This window comes from Cadophora gregata, assembly GCF_030347475.1.
Source record: "Cadophora gregata isolate MNR1 chromosome Unknown scaffold_5, whole genome shotgun sequence".
NCBI classification, from domain to species: Eukaryota; Fungi; Ascomycota; class Leotiomycetes; order Helotiales; family Ploettnerulaceae; genus Cadophora; species Cadophora gregata.
Genome location: NW_026695928.1, coordinates 2,288,518 through 2,305,780, shown reverse-complemented (window position 1 = coordinate 2,305,780; position 17,263 = coordinate 2,288,518). Strand labels below are relative to the sequence as shown.

At 47.6% G+C, this 17,263-nt stretch overlaps 8 protein-coding genes across 9 annotated transcripts; 3 read left to right on the top strand and 5 right to left on the bottom strand.

The window, feature by feature from the left end:
- Nucleotides 1–980: 980 nt before the first annotated feature.
- ONS95_011543 (uncharacterized protein) lies at nucleotides 981–3,769 on the top strand. Of its 2 annotated transcripts, XM_058505169.1 has the most exons (3): nucleotides 981–2,385; nucleotides 2,437–2,707; nucleotides 2,784–3,769. In XM_058505169.1, exons 1-3 carry the CDS (start codon nucleotides 1,237–1,239, stop codon nucleotides 2,825–2,827), a joined length of 1,464 nt encoding a protein of 487 aa, XP_058359726.1. In that variant the 5' UTR covers nucleotides 981–1,236; the 3' UTR covers nucleotides 2,828–3,769. The 2 variants fall into 2 exon arrangements, with proteins under 2 accessions (XP_058359726.1, XP_058359725.1); XM_058505168.1 differs by having other exon boundaries at nucleotides 981–2,616.
- Nucleotides 3,770–3,917: 148 nt separating this feature from the next.
- On the top strand, nucleotides 3,918–5,310 carry ONS95_011542 (uncharacterized protein; the record flags this gene model as incomplete). The annotated part of the gene is made up of 5 exons (XM_058505167.1): nucleotides 3,918–4,287; nucleotides 4,347–4,434; nucleotides 4,580–5,019; nucleotides 5,110–5,209; nucleotides 5,259–5,310. The coding sequence occupies 5 exons, from the start codon at nucleotides 3,918–3,920 to the stop codon at nucleotides 5,308–5,310; spliced, it is 1,050 nt and encodes a 349-aa protein (XP_058359724.1).
- A 185-nt stretch (nucleotides 5,311–5,495) lies between these two features.
- ONS95_011541 (uncharacterized protein) lies at nucleotides 5,496–6,984 on the bottom strand (the record flags this gene model as incomplete). Its single annotated transcript, XM_058505166.1, has 3 exons — nucleotides 5,496–6,176; nucleotides 6,291–6,703; nucleotides 6,762–6,984. 3 exons carry the CDS (start codon nucleotides 6,982–6,984, stop codon nucleotides 5,496–5,498), a joined length of 1,317 nt encoding a protein of 438 aa, XP_058359723.1.
- Nucleotides 6,985–8,453: 1,469 nt separating this feature from the next.
- ONS95_011540 (uncharacterized protein) lies at nucleotides 8,454–8,990 on the bottom strand (the record flags this gene model as incomplete). The annotated part of the gene is made up of 2 exons (XM_058505165.1): nucleotides 8,454–8,766; nucleotides 8,839–8,990. The coding sequence occupies 2 exons, from the start codon at nucleotides 8,988–8,990 to the stop codon at nucleotides 8,454–8,456; spliced, it is 465 nt and encodes a 154-aa protein (XP_058359722.1).
- Nucleotides 8,991–9,812: 822 nt separating this feature from the next.
- On the bottom strand, nucleotides 9,813–10,358 carry ONS95_011539 (uncharacterized protein; the record flags this gene model as incomplete). The annotated part of the gene is made up of 1 exon (XM_058505164.1): nucleotides 9,813–10,358. The coding sequence occupies one exon, from the start codon at nucleotides 10,356–10,358 to the stop codon at nucleotides 9,813–9,815; it is 546 nt and encodes a 181-aa protein (XP_058359721.1).
- Nucleotides 10,359–10,409: 51 nt separating this feature from the next.
- Nucleotides 10,410–12,423, bottom strand: ONS95_011538 (uncharacterized protein; the record flags this gene model as incomplete). Its single annotated transcript, XM_058505163.1, has 7 exons — nucleotides 10,410–10,440; nucleotides 10,490–10,815; nucleotides 10,909–11,087; nucleotides 11,166–11,262; nucleotides 11,381–11,717; nucleotides 11,829–12,206; nucleotides 12,266–12,423. The coding sequence occupies 7 exons, from the start codon at nucleotides 12,421–12,423 to the stop codon at nucleotides 10,410–10,412; spliced, it is 1,506 nt and encodes a 501-aa protein (XP_058359720.1).
- Nucleotides 12,424–13,279: 856 nt separating this feature from the next.
- On the top strand, nucleotides 13,280–14,632 carry ONS95_011537 (uncharacterized protein; the record flags this gene model as incomplete). Its single annotated transcript, XM_058505162.1, has 1 exon — nucleotides 13,280–14,632. One exon carries the CDS (start codon nucleotides 13,280–13,282, stop codon nucleotides 14,630–14,632), a length of 1,353 nt encoding a protein of 450 aa, XP_058359719.1.
- An 841-nt stretch (nucleotides 14,633–15,473) lies between these two features.
- Nucleotides 15,474–17,089, bottom strand: ONS95_011536 (uncharacterized protein; the record flags this gene model as incomplete). Its single annotated transcript, XM_058505161.1, has 3 exons — nucleotides 15,474–16,649; nucleotides 16,701–16,786; nucleotides 16,852–17,089. The coding sequence occupies 3 exons, from the start codon at nucleotides 17,087–17,089 to the stop codon at nucleotides 15,474–15,476; spliced, it is 1,500 nt and encodes a 499-aa protein (XP_058359718.1).
- Between the last annotated feature and the right edge of the window lie 174 nt (nucleotides 17,090–17,263).

Sequence of the window (17,263 nt, the reverse complement as noted above, 5' to 3'; positions counted from 1 at the left end):
TTGCAGCAGCCTAAACAGCAGGCTAGATCCACCACTTCTTTTTCCTTTCATTGGACACAATTATCATCATTGCATTTATTGGACATATAAACGTAACGCCATGAGTATTTGAATATCGATTTGTATCTCCTCATGCGAAGAATCAGACTACACACTCTAGAAGGGTATTAAAATATCTACGGCTTCTTTCCGAAGCATGCTTTCAATGCTCATCTACTACACTTCCTCACAACTCTTATCATAATCATTTCCAGCTTCTCGTTCAGTTTTCTTGACCGAAACTGATATTTGGAACGTCCTGTGGCGCGGCACTCTGAAGAACGCCCCATTTAATCGCTCAACGCGCAAAGGTTAAAGTTCAGGTGCTGAAGTGCCACACCTTGTAGCGGAGTAAAATCCTTTGAGGCTGTCTAATCGGCAGAATATCACAGCTACTGCTGATTAAACTGGCCTGGAGCATTCTGAGTTGTGTGAAAGTGTAGCTGAATTATTGGAAAGAGAGTCCATGAGTCAGGTTTGCATTCCATGAATTACATTTGCTTTCAAGCAGAATTTATGTTTGAGTCTGAAGGCAAGATGGAAGTGTACCCACACCGGCTAGTGGCAGGCTATTAGTTTTAGCGATGAAGTGCCTGAAAATACAGTATTAAAAAGATGGTCCTATCCGAACTTAGAAGTGTGCCGTAGTGATGAACGAATGGAGACAAAAGTGGTGCATTGTGAAATGTTGTTCGACTCGGCTAATGCAACGATGGGGCAACTGGCAGCCGACAACAGAACTAGGTCCAAAATGGATCAAGAATCATAGCTTTCCAGAGGTCTGCAAACAAGAAGGTCATGGCGAAGCAAAATAGACTCGACATAAAAAATAAACAAAGCAGGGGTCTTGTAAAAGGAGCCTTTAGCGAGCGAGCCGCTTGCTTTGGCGAGACGCCATGGCACGCAGATCCCGCGGGACGTAAGCCTTGTACGATGTGGCAGCGAGATCTTGTCACATCACATTCTTCTTGTTCGAGTCCTTTTTCTCAACTGCTTATTCACTCACTGGTTTTCTCCTAGCATAATTATTCTCATACGCCAATTTTATTTCAGTAATCCCCATTATTCTGTGCCAGCCAGCCATGACAGTCCCAAGGGCCCGATTGATTGAAGCCTCCAGCACTCATTGACGACCTCAGCCTCGTTGGAACCTCGCAGAAATCGAATACGTCGCATTCGAAGTCCTCAATTGAAGCTATGTTACGAAGCCAACTAAACGATACCCTTGGCCCGAGTATTGGTGTTGGAGAAGACAGCGGAAGTGGAGGGTCGCAGGGGTCGCAAGACAAAGATGCTTCTCCTCGAAGACGAGCAGCTTCAAAATCGCCTTCGAAAGCACGATCTCTATCAGATGGAGGACCTCCAGCTCTATCTCCATCCCCGAAGTTTCGAGAGCCCGAGAAGCGGAAATCGAAGGACGACAGTGCCCTCGAAGGCAGCCCGTCAACTCCACGGCGACCTGCCTTCCCTCGCGGCCTTTCGCTGCAGATGCCGGCACGAGACCTGATGTCCCCAAGCACATCCGCGACATATCGCGTACCTTTGTCCCCCAAGTTGGATCATTCTCAAACATATGGGTCACCAACTAGTGTCCTTCCAAGGAGATCGCGAGGTTTGGAGTTCTCTCGATCAGCCACACATCTCCACAATTCTACACTCGCGGAATCCTCTCCAGATTCCTCACCAACCATAACGGGGCGAGCAATGAACATACCAAACAGAAAGAACGGGTTGCACTTCGCGGGCGGTCTCGACTCTAGTAACATCAACTCCAGCTCATTATGGTCCACCATGGGGAACGCCGACCGAATGACAGTATCGAGCTCTTTGGGCAGCGTCAATATGATGATGTCTGAATCATCGAGTAGCAGCTCCGACGACGATGTCCTCATGGACACAGACGACATTGACGAGTCGATTTTGACGACCCCACAAGTCAACAAGATGAATGGTCTTTTTGGGGGTCCGCAGCCTAGCCCAGGCACCGGCTGGGTTGGACAGTCACCCGCCGTGAATTCTCTCATGTCCTTTGCCAGGCTGCGACACCAAAAAGGCAAGAGCAGGAAGAGTTCTAGCAGTGGCAGCGGCAACTCAATGGTGAGCCCGAGTTCGAAGTCACCACCAACAATGCGCAATGTCGACGGTATAAATGGATACTTTGGAAGGGAGATGACGTCGGAGGCTATACATAATCGTCGCGAAAGTATATCTTGGGCGGCAAACCAACTGCATATATCTGGGGGGAGCGAGAGTGATGATGGCACATTAAAATCTACTCTGGAACATGTGGATGGGATGAGTCCAAAAGTAATCAGAAGAGCTGTGACAAGGAGGGGTAACATGCTAGTATGCAATATGCGCGCGCCATTTTGGTTACGTTACTGACAAAATTTATAGCCCAAAACAAAGGGATTTGCTAGGATTCGAGCAGCACTCGCAGAAGAAAGCGCTCCCGTTGAGACCGAATTTCGCCGTGAAGCAGAAGTTGTCCGCCTCACACGAGAAAGCGACATGGAGCTCGAACCCCGCCATCCCTCGGCTTCCAATACTACGACTACACATTCCTCGCCTACCATGGTACGTACAGCTTACGCAGACGCAGAATACTCTTTTTTTCATCCCATGTTGGAGAGCTGGCGTTGTGGTGTACATCATCTCTCGGTGCCTTGTAATAATGGTCTTTTCTTCGACCCGTCTAAGAAATACCAAGGGAAGAAATTTAGACTGACTCTGAAATCTCGCAGGGACCTACCACACAAGACTCCTTAGACGGTATACCAGAAGATGAGACGATGACGGATATATCTCAGGGTTTGTCTAGCAGCTTCAAGCAACACGCGATGCGGAATTCGAAGGGCAAAGACTTTTGGGAGACATTCAAAGATGATAGCAACCGTACACCTCCACCACCTCAGTTTCTTCCACGAGGCTCCTCTTCTGGTATCAGCGATATCTCCCTCGACTCGCCCTCTCTTCATACCCCTCCACTGTTCCCCAGCTTGTCAAATACCTCCGACCAGGCTCCATCCTCACCCTCGAGATCCTCGACTCCACAACCGCAAACGGGGCCGACAAGAGAAGAAATCACACGCAAGGTCAACAATAAGCGGAGGAGAGACGACGATTTTGATCCTACAAGCTTCAAGCGTCGTGCTGTCTCTCCGGGCATGAGTGTGCACAATAGTCCCATCATGCAGAGCCCTATGCAGAGGGATCTTCAGCCATGGGGCAGTCGGCCCCCAAGCAATGGAGAAGGCAAGCAGGCGAACGGAGGTCCCAAGAGAGTTGGGTTCCAGGGCATGGTCGATACAAACGATGGTCTGATGAAAATGAGCATCGAGTGATTGGGCTCTGTAATATACAACTTGTGCCTGGCTTGGACTTATTTGAGGACTGGAATGGATTGCGGGCGCATAGGGTTCTTGCTATTAATTTAGGGGCTAGTAAAAGCATGATACCAATAAATGTTGATACTAAGAAAAGCTTTGGACTGTCAGATACTTCCAGGCCCAATGCTCCGATTTGTTCTCCTTTGTTCCAGACTCAGCATTGTTGGGTAATCAGTTTCTCTCAAGCAAGTACACCTTCCATGGAGAGTCACAAGGGGCGATTTACATCAAAATATTTTCGGTAATTCACCAAATACGAGATCGAAACAAAGCACCATTGGCTGCAGGCCACTTCAACGTCTCAAATAAGTGGCAGCTCAGCCCCACTCTTGACATCGAATCACGAACTTCTCGTCATAAAGGTCCCGATATCGCAATACAAATCCTAAACTCTAGAACATAAAAAAGAGCAGAAAGCCTAAGGTAGCGATCTCGTGTCGTGATATTATTTACTGACCATGATATTTTCCAGTTGAATAGATCTCAAAAATGTCAGACCCAACATTCATAATCCTAGGCGCGGGCGTGATAGGCCTCACAACAGCACTCGAGCTCTCAGCCAGACACCCATCATCCAGTATCCTCATCTTAGCGACTCACCTTCCTGGCGATAGACACATTAACTATACATCGCCTTGGGCGGGAGCAAATTGGCTCTCTGGAGCTACGGACAATGGACGGATGGAGACGTGGGATGAGGTTACGTATCGGAAGTTTGAAGAGTTGGCTGATGGGGTGAAAGAGGCGGGTGTGCAGAGGATGAATATTCAGGCTTTCTATGATAGTGAAATTGAGAAGGCGGGGATTCTCAGTCAAGGGACTGGGAAGGTTTGGTATGAGGGGTTGACGGGGTTGAGATGTAAGTCATGAGTTCTCTAACTTGTCTTAATACATTTCACTTACTGACTGGGTCATCAGGGCTGGAGAAGAAGGAGCTGAGAGAGGGTGCGGTATTTGGATATGAGTGTGGTACTTTCGTGATTAACGTGCAGGTTTATCTACCATGGTGAGCTACTTCCCCTTTCTCCCGGGTCAGATTTAGTCGAGAATTTTAAAAACTCGGGATTTTGAAAGCCGAAAACGATTTCCATATTTGAGCTTTTATGTACTGTTTTGCGTATTATAGATGTGTTTTACTAAACCGAATCTAGGCTACAAACCGAATGCCTCAAAAAGGGTATTCAGATACACCGCAAAACAATCCCCTCCAAGTCCTCAGTCATCACATCCTATCCCAATGCCCAAGCAATATTTAATTGCACTGGCCTGGGTTCATTTTCTCTTGGTGACGTCGAAGACAAGACCATGTATCCAACACGAGGTCAAATCATGCTCGTAGAAACACCCGAAGTGCCTTTAACAAGAATGTACTTCCGCTCACCGCAACGTGTGAACAAAGACACGACGTATGTGTTTCCACGAAATCCTGGCGGAGGTGTCATTCTAGGAGGGTGTAGGTTTGATGGCGAGTGGGATGGAGAAGTGGATTTGGAGTTTGCGGAGGATATCAAGAGGAGGTGTTGTGAGCTTGCTCCGGAGTTGGGGAAGCCAGAGGACTTGAAGGTGTTGCAGCATGGAGTTGGGTTGAGACGTGAGTAACTTTTCCTTCGTTCAAGAGATTGGATATTCGATTATAGTCTTGAGATAGGTGAGCATGACGATGGTTGCTGACATTAAGTAGCGGGCAGGAAAGGAGGTCCCAGGTTGGAGAAAGAAGTGATTGCGGATAAGATGGTGATTCATAATTATGGTGCTGCAGGAGCAGGTTACCAAGCTTCATGGTGAGTGCTTCATCTACAATTCTCGAATGCCCAATTGATATTTGTCAAGGGGCATGGCCAAGGAAGCTGTAGACTTGCTAAATAAGGACTCCAAATTGTGATACCAATACAACAAGCAGGGACATCACGACTTCGTTTGCTCGAAAATCATCTGGGTAGAAACCAGATACCGAAGGATTAAATCTTTTCATCACATCGAGTTTGAGTTTCAAGTCGCGGCTCACAGTCAAAGGGATTTGTACAAAACAACAATCAGTTACTATACTAAGTTATGACTAATCTGACATTACTTAGGGGCGTAGATCAGAGCAAGCTGGTCAATCTCATCTGCGGCCTGCCCATTGAATCCAACAATCTGCCACCCGGTTGGAGCAGAGTAGGTTACACAGTCCGAGGTCGAGGTGCCAGAAGCAAGAGTGCGTCCCGTGCTTGTGGTAGCGAGAATGGAGAAGATTCTGGTCTGGCTATCCTTCTGTCCCTGGCACAGCTTCGCCGAAACCCAATATTCAGTGTTTGCCAGTGTCAATGACGAAACCGCTCCTCCGGTTCCACCGTGGGTGAAGGTCTGGCCGTTGGTGAGAGTAAGACCGACGGAATCGACACGGGAACTGCCACGGAAGCTGAGGACAGACGCCTTTGGCTTGGCTGGGAGTGATGGGAGATCGTTGAACCAATTTCCGTGAGGGCCACCGAAGTAGTTGGATTGTCTGAAGTCGGAGCTGGCGGTCCAGGTGTAGTTCACCAAGATTGGATTGTGGTCGCTGAGAACGTTGCCGTCTGCTTGCACGAACTTCGAAGACTCGTAGTTAAAGTTTGTAGCTTGGAGTGTGAGCTGGCGAGATCCTCGGTAGAACACTTTGTCGACGGTCTCGCAGGTATTGTTGAGAGATGGATTGGCGCACAATGTTTCGACGGTGGGAATCACACCACCGCGCGTCAGCTGAACAAAGACATCTGTCATTCCGTTCTATTCAACAGGTTAGCACTTATATCAACTTCTGACGAGCCGACGGCGAGAAGAGATGATTCTTTAAAATGGATTCCCACATAAGTCAGCCGGGTAAAACAGGGATATACTGACATTCTTGGCAAAAACATTTGGAATATCGGCGGTGCGTGTATATCTGGAATTGGTATCTCCAAAGACTAAGACGGCATTGCCAACCGACCAGACGTTAATGTAGTCAGAGACCTCTTGCAAATTGGCAGCACGTGCTGTCAAATCTCCTGGCTCTGTTCCAGCATCTGCATGCAAGTTGTATGTGTCGATGTAGACACCCTCAGAGATCTGAGCTCGCATGAATGTGAAGCCCTTGGGGGTTAAACAATCGGCGGATGAAGCATCAGAGCAAACATTCCACTTCTTCCTGCTGAAGTTGATCCAATCGAAATTGGAAAGTGTGTTCAAGCCACTGCCGAACGGAACACCACCTGAAGTTGCAGTACGGAATGGATGATCATCAGTGGAATAGACAGATGCATGATAGTTGAAATCTAGCTGGTGTTAGTGTCTCTCTCGCGGAATACATCTGTGGATTGAGCTTGAGCTTACCTTCTTGCACATGAATGATATCGTAGTCGTACTTGGCGAACAGCGTTCCGATCAGAAGCGAGTTTGTTGTCTTGTCGCCTGGAACATCGTTGCCATTGAGAATGGCCGGGAGTCCAGCAACATTCATAGTGAGAACATTGAAGTCCCCACTAGTGGCGGCAGCTGAGACAGAAGAAACCAAGCTGGCAGCAGCAGCTGCGAGGCTAAGAGTAAGACGAGCCATTTTGAGGAGGGGTAGTTGCTGAGCTGGAAGGAATGAGCGTTGGTAATGAATGTGGGTAATGAGCGTGGGCAATGAGCGTTGGCACTGGCCTGAATAATAACTTACTGAGGGAGAACGTCCATTTATATATTAAATCGAGGTTGCAGTGCTGGCTGCTCTCCGGAAATGATATCAAGCATTATATCAAGACCTTCCCCTCACGGGCGATCATCCTTCAGGGATGAACATAAATCGCCTGCAGGATCTATCCGCACTTCTGCCTCATACAGGGCATGCCCCGATGACTTCGGGATTCGACCGGCAATCAGTTGACAAACTCCGCGCGTGTGAGAAAGTCCTCACGAATGAGAGCCATATCCCGTTTACAAATGAAATTTGATCAGCAGTGGTGGTTCCGGGGAGTGTAGTATTGAGTGAAGCTTGCGATATCAAAAGTGTCACAGATACTGAGTCACAATTCGTAGCATCGTTGGCTCGCCATACTCGTGCGGAGAAGGATAACATGATTGGCTAGTATCAAGAAGTCGAAAATCCAAGTATACGGTGATGTTTCTGGATCCAGAAATAGACTGCGGAGGTGATTCCAGAAGAGAAAGGTGGTTCCCGCCAAGCGATCGAATGCATGCTGAGGGGGTTGCAAGGGGGCCTGCTATCACCAGATTTGCACGTGTGCGCATGAATGGCTTCAGCTTTATCAGTCTGTAAATCCGGACTAACATGATTTTCCAGAAGTGTTTCGTTCAATGATCCTTGATCAACGGTGTCCGTCGTGAATTTTAAGCTTTGATTGAAGGGGTAGAGGGGCAAAGGGTTTGTGGCTGAGGAACTTCATGTTGCTGATCTGATCCACTACCACGACTCGTTGCCAAGAAAGCAGACTCGTGAGGATTTATGCGTGGTTCCCGCTCACTTGCTCTTTCAACCTCCTCGTCGCTTGATATTGCTTCGCAGCTTCTACAGTAGCACTTGCATTGACAGATATTAAGGGTTCTCTTAATATTCTCCACGAGCTGATGGACCTGTCTGATTCTTCTGCTTCTGAGATTTGAGGACCCAGAAGGACTTCGTATTCTGATTGCAATCATCAAGGCCCTCAAGGTGTACATCATCCATACTTTCATTGTAAACATCTCCGGAATAACCGTAGAAGGGAAACATTCGCCAGAGATGAGCAAGTTTACGGACCGAATCCTTGCCCTCGTTGTGGACTGATTTTGTCAAAATCGTCTTCGGTCAACCCGTCAAGTAAATTTACATTGTTTGATAGACCAAAGTCCAATCGCTTGAATCTTCGATACAAAAATAGACATTTTTATTGCCCTACAGGAATACTCCCATTTAGTCCCACTTTTCTACCTCCGTAGCTGTTTCTTCCCTTCCTCGCTCGAAGTCAAATGTCTATCAGGGGTATGAGCTCATATCGATAAGACCGATCATCCATCGTGAACAATTCTTCCTGCTAAATGTTTCTAATCGCTATCCTCGTCAACAAGATCCATACCACTCCCCTCCTCGCTATTATTGTGTTCTTCACCTTCCTCTTTATCGTCGTTTTGGGCATATCGATCCTGCCAGTGCCTATTATTCTCTTCCTCTAATTTCTTATGCAAATCCTCATCACCATCCTGCATTGGTGTTGCATACTCATACTCTCCATCTAAGTGAGCCAACTGATTTGCAGCAAGCTGTTCGTTGGCTTTGACTTTCTCAATCCGCTCGTCGTGTCCGTCGTTTGCATCTTCATCCCACTCATCGCGGGCTTCTTCGCGGCCGATACGCTCCCTGATATTCTGTGATTAATTTCATCGAACCAGGTGTGCAACTTTTAAGTCGTGACGAATGGCGAATACGTACTGCTCTGCTGCTAAGCGCATATTCCCAGCTTGGTTTCGCTCTTGCTGCTTTGTCCATTTCTCGGGGTCGGCATCGTCACGCCTGCTGTTATCCCATGCTTCTTCGTTTAGTGAGTCGTAGCGATTTTGCCATTCTTTGTAATCATCTGACATGGTGAATCAGTAAATGATTTCAAAAAAAGAATCGCATTCTTGACCTCCTGCCGAAAAGCAAAGGTTCCAAATTGGATACGACAGGAAGCCGAGACTCGCGTGCCGTGTTGCGTGAAGGTGCGCAATTGAATATACATATGTCAGACAGCCAAGTTGTAACACAGCTGTCAACCGGTCTAAAGCACATGCTGTAGTGACCGGCTGTAGGTTGTCTATCTCATGCCATGATTTTTAGGACGCGTCGTACAGACATAAGTGTATGCCCGACTGGAGTGAGTCGAGCCATTGTCTGCAGTTTGATCAATTACTTATCAATGCCTCTTAAGCTACGTGTCCGTATGTGATACGTTTGATATTTCAGTACTGAAGGAGAGGAACCTGTACCAGAGCGAAACTAGAAACATGACTGGGAACCTAATGGCCCAGCATATTTTCGTGCGACAGGACTTTTCTGAACTGTATTGTATTGAGCCTCTATCAGAAAGTCCACAAACAAGCTGCTATTTGCCTGGTGATCCATCATCAGGTATTTGAATGTGGGGAATTGTTACTTCTCCTCCTACCGCCGTATTTGTGCTGTTCTCACTTAATAAAAGGGGTGGGGTCCATGCAAATACACTCGTATCTCTTGACGCGACGATATGTGTGTGGCTTCCAAAGATTGGATACAGAGCCATCTCAAAAGAGTAATCAAGGTCCATGGTTAGACAAGCCTACATTCACTATAGAATGGTAGGAATACCATTTACAGCTCGCGACGCGACGTTTGCGAATATGCCTAAGATGAAACCCGCGGTGATTGTTACTATTATTATTGCCTCGTTATTCGCAGTTGGCACTGACTTTCAACAAACTCTTCCATATGTTCTTGTATACTCCAAGACTCGGCTCGAATCTCATCATCTCGTTCAGCATTTGTAAGTTGAAACCATCCCCTTCACACAAACTCAACATCCACTCGGCATCCATTTGCCCAAGCTCTCCGTGCCGCCCTTCCCATCTGCCTTCTGCTCCAGGACTTGTCTGGGCTTGAGGCATGTATCCAAAATCTTCTTTCTCAGCACCGTCATCATCCATGAAGCTCGCTAGATTGACGTCGCCATTGGAATCGACAACTCTTTTTGGAGAGCCTCTCAAGTAGCTCTCTTGCGCTGCGCCAGTGAACGCAATCGAGGCTGCTCCACCGTCGAGCTCAAGGTATGGTTGCGAAACCCGTTCACTAGATGGCTCCTGTGCTGAGTTTGAAGGGAGACTTGGATCTTGGGTGGAATTTGGCGGTGGTGCGCGAGCAAGGAACTCCATTGTTGCTCCTATGACATTTTCCAGGGCATCACGATACTTCTTGACTACCGGGGTTCGCTCAGCCATAACAAAAAGAGCTGATGAGCAAGCGCGTAGATCATTTGATACTGTGAAAGTTCATAGAGATGGCGAGATAAAGAGACAGTAGCTGAAGAATATTTAGCAGGCATTCTTTAGGAGAAACTTAGTCCACCAACCACATAGTAACACCGGCAATGAATGTAGAATGCAGTGCAATAAACGAATGCCCGTAAGAATCTCTCTGGTGCATCCGTTTGAAGATCTGGCAAATCTGCCCAGACACCTGCAAGCAAAGTGCGACTCGACGGTCCGTCGGTGGCAGTATCGTCAAAAACGGCTGAAGTAGGAGACGCATCGCCTTGTAGTAGTGCATGTTCAAATAATCCGACTCATATGGCGATGAGGGCGGCAGCTCTCGATGCCAATCTTCCAGCATCTTCAAAGTAGGATTGATCTTTGGTGTCAGAGACGTGACGGGACGGTCAACACGATACATCGTTCCCTATTTGAAAAGGCAATAAGTAGGGATCTTTTCACATTTATGAGGTGGCAAGCCGGGGTACATGTCAAGAAATGAAAGCTTCTATATGCTTACCTGGATGTAAGATTCTAACCGCTTCAATCGAAAGCCTTGTATTGCCAGTGTTATGTTCGACGATGGCCGAGATGCTTGGAAAGTGGGCGAAGGAGACACAGCCAAAGTACGGGCAATGAGACTATCATCACGAACAGTGTCATCGATCTCAAGTGGCAGAGCTGCATCTATATCGCGGTCTGCAATGCTATATGGGCGACCGACGGAAACAGAAATGACCCTTTCCAGGAAATACACTGTCCAGAACAAACGTCAACGGAGTTGGCCTTCGTAAGGCTTGTTGTTGCCGTAGTATGCTTCCCTATGAAGGCCGAGATCGACACAAGTTCTCATAGCTAGTCCGATCATATACCACTTTGTAGTGTTAGCTCAGCGTATGATTGACAAACTTTTGGCAATATCACGACGTCTGAAAGCAAATCACATCGAGAATCGAGACTTTGACGGGGATTGACATAGAATCTAAACGTACAATTCCGGAATTCGATGGTGAGCGCAGATTATAGAGCACCAACAGAGTCATAGCTTCAATGTTATGCACGGAATGTGACTCGCGAGCTGCGGATATGTACTGTAGTGCTTTCATGAAGAAGTTCTCGGGAGGAGTGTAGTCATAAGCCTCCGTCAACTTTAGCATCGTTGCTCCAATTGCGTATATCATATAGATTTTGAATGTCCCATATTGGTCTTTAGGACTCGTATTATCTTGAACAAATCTATTACCGTGCCGTTCCAGAATATCTGATCGATCCAGGAAAGGGTAGCGAAGGTGCACTCTTGTGAGATATGCGTCAAGAATCCTGCCTCCCCTGGTGACAGAATAGTAAGCAAATGCTTGTGTAGCAAGATAATGGAACATTTAGAACAAGAAGAATCCCCAAACATGCAACAGAGTAATTTCTGGAACAGGTAACACTTACATATCATCATTTGGAGGATTCGCGCTATTCTTCTTCAACTCCGCAATACTGAGAGGCTTCGTCTGGCTTTGATTGACTGTTGAAACCAGAGCTTTGTTCCAAACAGTTGCTTGTACCATTTGCCCGAGATTCGTGGCCAAAGAGAACCCAGAGGAAGATCCAACATATGCCGCTTCTCCTCCAAGACTGAGAAAACCTACAATATCCGCAATATTGCCATTGGCGAACCTCCTCTCTGCCTCGGGACAGGTTGGTGATACTACAGAATGCCGTTCGATCGGGCTCTGCGCTACATTGGGAGGGGTAGGTGCATTCGTATAAGTCGCTAATTGAGCTTCAAGGTCGGATATTCGTTCAAGGAGAGCATTGTTTGGGCCGCTACAAGTAGGATAGTCAGAGATGACTGCGAGATCAAGAGTATGGGTCTTGGCTGTTACCTGTTCCACTCTTCAATGGCAGAAGGAGATTGAACAAACTGCTCTTTCGCGTTCGCACAGTTCGCGCAAATGGGAAATCCATGGCATTTCTGCTTTCGTGTACGGCATCGCTCACAAGACTTTCTTGCTCTCTTGCTGGGTCGCGGATTGTCATCCATGGTCAATTGAGGGGTAGAATGGGCAGGACATTGCGATGGACACCACAGAGAGATACATCATGGCCGATTGCTCCAGGAAGCCAAGAATAGGGGATCAATGACAACGCCAGTGGAGACAGGAGATAAGCTCTTTGGCAATTGATAAGAGCTGTTGTTGGAGGTGTTGTGCTCGGAACCCTGTCGCGGGCAATTGGCCTCGGCAAACTCCCTTCCCAGCAGTACACGTGACTAACAAGGTTGCTGAAATTGCCAAATTTGTGCAGTCCTCCGTTAGAAATCCTCATCCTCACATTCGAGTCTTTTACACTCTATTGGGAAAGTGGGCTGGTACGATGGTTTAGGAGTACCAAGCAATCTAGTTACAGTCATGCGCCATGTATGAGATAAGCGCTGGGTTATGCTTGGCTGATAAAAGTGGTACAGTTGGTGCCGCTTTCTATACCACGCTTTTCAGCTTCGTTGTCAGTTCCATTTTATCGTGATCTCGTGAAGGGGTTCTCCATTGAAAGAATCAGTTGACATTATACTCGCTTCAATTGGAGTATTGACATTCCTACAAATGTTTGTGGTGTGTTCGTTTGCTGACAATGCAGCTTTCCCCTCCTGCATATGTCTGAATCTGCTTGGCAGCCCTCAACCTCTCTTTGCCGCTGCAACCTCATTCATTGGTACAACCTTACGACAAAGTCTCACCAAGACAACATCACTAACTTGTGCAACGTAGAGGAGTCCGGCCCAAGCCAAGCTTATCTCACGTGCTGGATACTGAAATTGGGACCTTGGTGTACAAAGCTACAGCCTCTTGCTTCCTGACCTCCTCCCTGATCAAGCACGGCCAACTACCTCTCATCTCAAGATGTCTTCGCCAACGAAACCACTTCTTCTTTTCTGCTCGACGCCAGGACATGGACATGTTATGCCCGTCCGGGCCGTTGCTAAGACACTCGTCGCCCGTGGCTACGAAGCAATCTTCACTACGAACGATGAGTTCAAGTCCATGATCGAGGAACTTGGCGCCAAATTTGTCCCTCTCCTCGGACGAGCAAACTTTTCCATGTCAACAATCAACACTCTTTTCCCCGATGACGATAGACACGGTCCGCCAGCAGGACCATATCGCCTCGCTCGTGCTTTGAAATATATTTTCGGAAGCACGATACCCGCTCAGCATGAGAGTGTACAGGTGATTTTGAGAGGTATCGAGGAGCGAGAACCGGGGAGACAGGTGATTGTTATTCACGAAAGTATGTTTTGGGGTACATTACCTATCTTGCTCGGAGCGGAGGGTTTGAAGCCAGCAGGCGTGATAAGTCTCGGCATATCACCGCTACCCCTGGCAGGACCCGGAATTCCACCATTCGGTCTCGGCCTGCCCTTTGACTCATCTCCCGCTGGAATAGAGAAGTATGAAGGGATGTCCAAGGTTCGGGAGGAGATGTACGAAGAGCTCACTGAGTCCTTGAATGAGATCTTTGCGGGGTTTGGACTCGACAAAATGAAGCAGCATATCATGGATTTGCATGTCACGGCTCCACACCGTTGGATACAGATGTGTATCCCAAGCCTGGAATATCCGCGAGCGAACCCTCCTCCAGGTCTCCGCTTTGCAGGAGGATTACCTGGCGGCCATAGGGGCGTGACGAGGGCGAAGCCAGACTGGTGGGAGGACGTCACTGTCAACGCAGCAAAGAAGCGGATTGTCTTCGTCTCTCAAGGTACAGCTACAGATCTGTACGAGAAGCTCATTATTCCAACGCTGCAAGGCTTAGCCGAGTGCGAAGACATCCTAGTCGTTGCAGCTCTTGGAAGAGAAGGAGCCGTGCTACCCGATGACTTCCAGATCCCCAAGAATGCTCGGGTGGGAGATTTCATACCCTTCGACGAACTTCTTCCTTATGCAGATGCGTTCGTCACTAATGGCGGGTATGGTGGTTTCCAACATGCAGTCAGCCATGGCACACCATTAATTGTCGCTGGTTTGGCAGCTGACAAGCCTGAAGTGGCCGCGAGAGTGGAATGGGCTGGACTGGGTGTCAACATGAGAACCGAAGTCCCCACTCCCGAGGCTGTCAAGGAGGCTGTGGAGAAGGTGCTGAGTGATGGGAAGTACAAGGAAAGGGCAAAGGCTCTGGAGGGCGAGGTGGGGAAGTACGATGTCTTTGAAGCAGTCATTAAGAGTATCGAGGAGTTATGTGCTGGGGATGTTTGAGGGATATACAGTCAGTTGATTTGATGAACTTGCGGTGTTCTGTCCTCTGCTAATCTTCACTCGAGAAAGTTGATGTCTTTAGCCTGGCGATAATTGGCTTGCACAAGCAAGTCCAGCCCAATAGTTGGAAAAATGTGGCCAGTCTCAAAAATCTATTACCACCCACCATATCACTCTGCAGTTTCCTTGATGTGCGAGCTCCCTTAATAGCCATAGGATATGAACATGATTTGTTTTCTCGTTAGAACTCAAGGTATTAGAAAGCTTATATGTGGGTAAGGAGAACATCCAAAGAACTCCACTGCACCAGTTCGCGGCGCAGACGAAGAGTGAAGACAAGGACCCCACCTTTAAAGACGTGATATTGGGGAAGTCCAGCTTGGTTTGTTAAGATGTCTTTGTTTACCTATCTTAAAAAGAAAGCGAGGTGTTGCGGACTGAGAAGCGAGAAACCTGATCAGGTAGTTGGGATGGCTTTTGAGTGAGACGATGAGACTGATGTGTTCAAGTTTGGCACTTATCCGTCTTAAATAATTGAAATAGCTGTGAAATAGCTACAGCTAGGAGTTAAATGTCTTGCTATTATCACTGCTTTCCAGGATTTGGATACATTTGGATACCTCTCAGAACCTTGTATTAGTCAGATTTGGGGTACTCATATCATAAACTGTCTTCTATATAACTGGAACAGATGAATCGTAGATAGTACAAGACAAGGCCAGTGAATACATCTGTCTCAGATATCCCAAGCAAATATCATATCCATATCTTTAACGTCAAGAGATCCATAATATCAATCCCTCCCTCCAAAAAGAGAAGTTCGTCTCATGCCAACCAAATCTCACAAAATCTTCCTCCTCCTCACAACACAAGGCCAATCATGCGGCGCAACCGTAAAATAATTCTCATACCTCCACTCCTTCCCCGGATCCACCAACTCAATCTCAAAATCCCTCATCAACATCGCGCATGTCTTATTCAATTCTAGTTTTGCAAGATTCTGTCCAGGACACTGGTTATATCCAGCTCCAAATGCAATCATGACGGAACTCATCTTCGCTGCTCGGGCTGGGTCCAGCCACCGTCTTGGGTTGAACATGGCGGCGTCATCGCCGAACAGAGACGTCATCTGGTGCATGGCCCAGATGTTGACGGAGAGGATTGTGCCTGGTTCAAAGTGGCGGTTACAGATGGTAATGCCTTCTGCGGGAGCGACTCTTGTGAGACCGAAGCCGACTGGAGGATGAATGCGCAGAGTCTCTTTGAGACATGCTTGCAGAACAGGCAGGTTCTGGGTTTCCTCAAAAGTCGGTACATCTGCTAGATGGGCTTCATCGAGCTCTTTCCTCAACATCGCCAGTATCTCCGGATCTCGGATCATGTAGTAGACGAAAGCCTGAAGCACCGAGCTCACTGTATCGGAGCCAGCACCGAGGTTCCCGATGGCGTTTGTGACGATTTCGATTTCGTCCATTCGGTCGGGATGTTTGGCAAGTTGGTCTTTCCACTGCTCGAGCATGTCTTTCCTTACCTCGGGATTTTGAGAGCGAGATTTGATGGCTGCCATGCAGGTATCGAAAACGTGCATCGAGGGTGTAAGATTGAAATACTCGATCAGCGGATTAGCGAGGAGATAGTCGTGAGCCCATGGGAAATGGCCTAGGATAGAGATGTAAAGTCGCAAGAACACATTGTTGGCGACTGTATCGCCAAGGTCCTTCCCTGCTTCGAGAAATCCAAAAGACTGGGAGAAAGTTGCTTCTCCCAGAATATCGAAGGCCAGATAGTTGAACCATTGTTCAAACTTGACTGGGGATTTTGAAGCCCCAAGTCTTTCCAGTTGGGTCCGAAGTAGTTGAAGTGCTCCATCGATGAACGGCTCTGTTTTAATCACATTTGTGACTGAGTAGCCAGCAGCCAGATTTCTGGCTTTCCGCATGTGTTCTGAACAATGCAACTCGGCCATCTGATTTACATAGCGCTTGTCAGGCATACTGAAAATGGCATATGTAGGCCCCTGCAGAAGTGTTCAGCTCGTGTAACCCAAGGCGACCCAGGCAGGAAGTACTTTGTCCATGTGTGACATGAGGACCTGCCGAATCGCAGACGCATCACAAATGCTGACTTCATTATGTCCGATTCGGACGAAAGTCCCTATGATAGATTCAGCGTGGTGAGGACTTGGGAAGATATTTAGTAGCAATGATCGGGACACGAACCATGTTGTTTGTGTTGTTTGATGACAGCTTCTTCGACATGGCCAGTGTAAATGTGCCAGAGATGCCACAAAGAAGCAGAAAATGAAGCCACGAAAGGACCAGGGATATCACTCAAAGGAGAGAAGTACCGCCTCCTGACAAATGATGTTCCCAGCAGAAGTACTGCTGCGGCAAGGATGACCTGTACAACACTCATGTTCGTCTGTTCTTCTTGCGATTTGCAGTCGAGTTTCTGCATGAATTGTTTTACGAATCGTGTCGACTCGACATAAATCAATCCAGCTCCCACACCAACATAGAAGCGAAAGCAAGGGACAACTTAGATGAGGTTAACAGCTCATCTCCATCTGGGGCTTCATCCACCCCAAAAAGAGATAAGAGGCCAGACTAGTGTCTGTCCAGCCTAAATTCT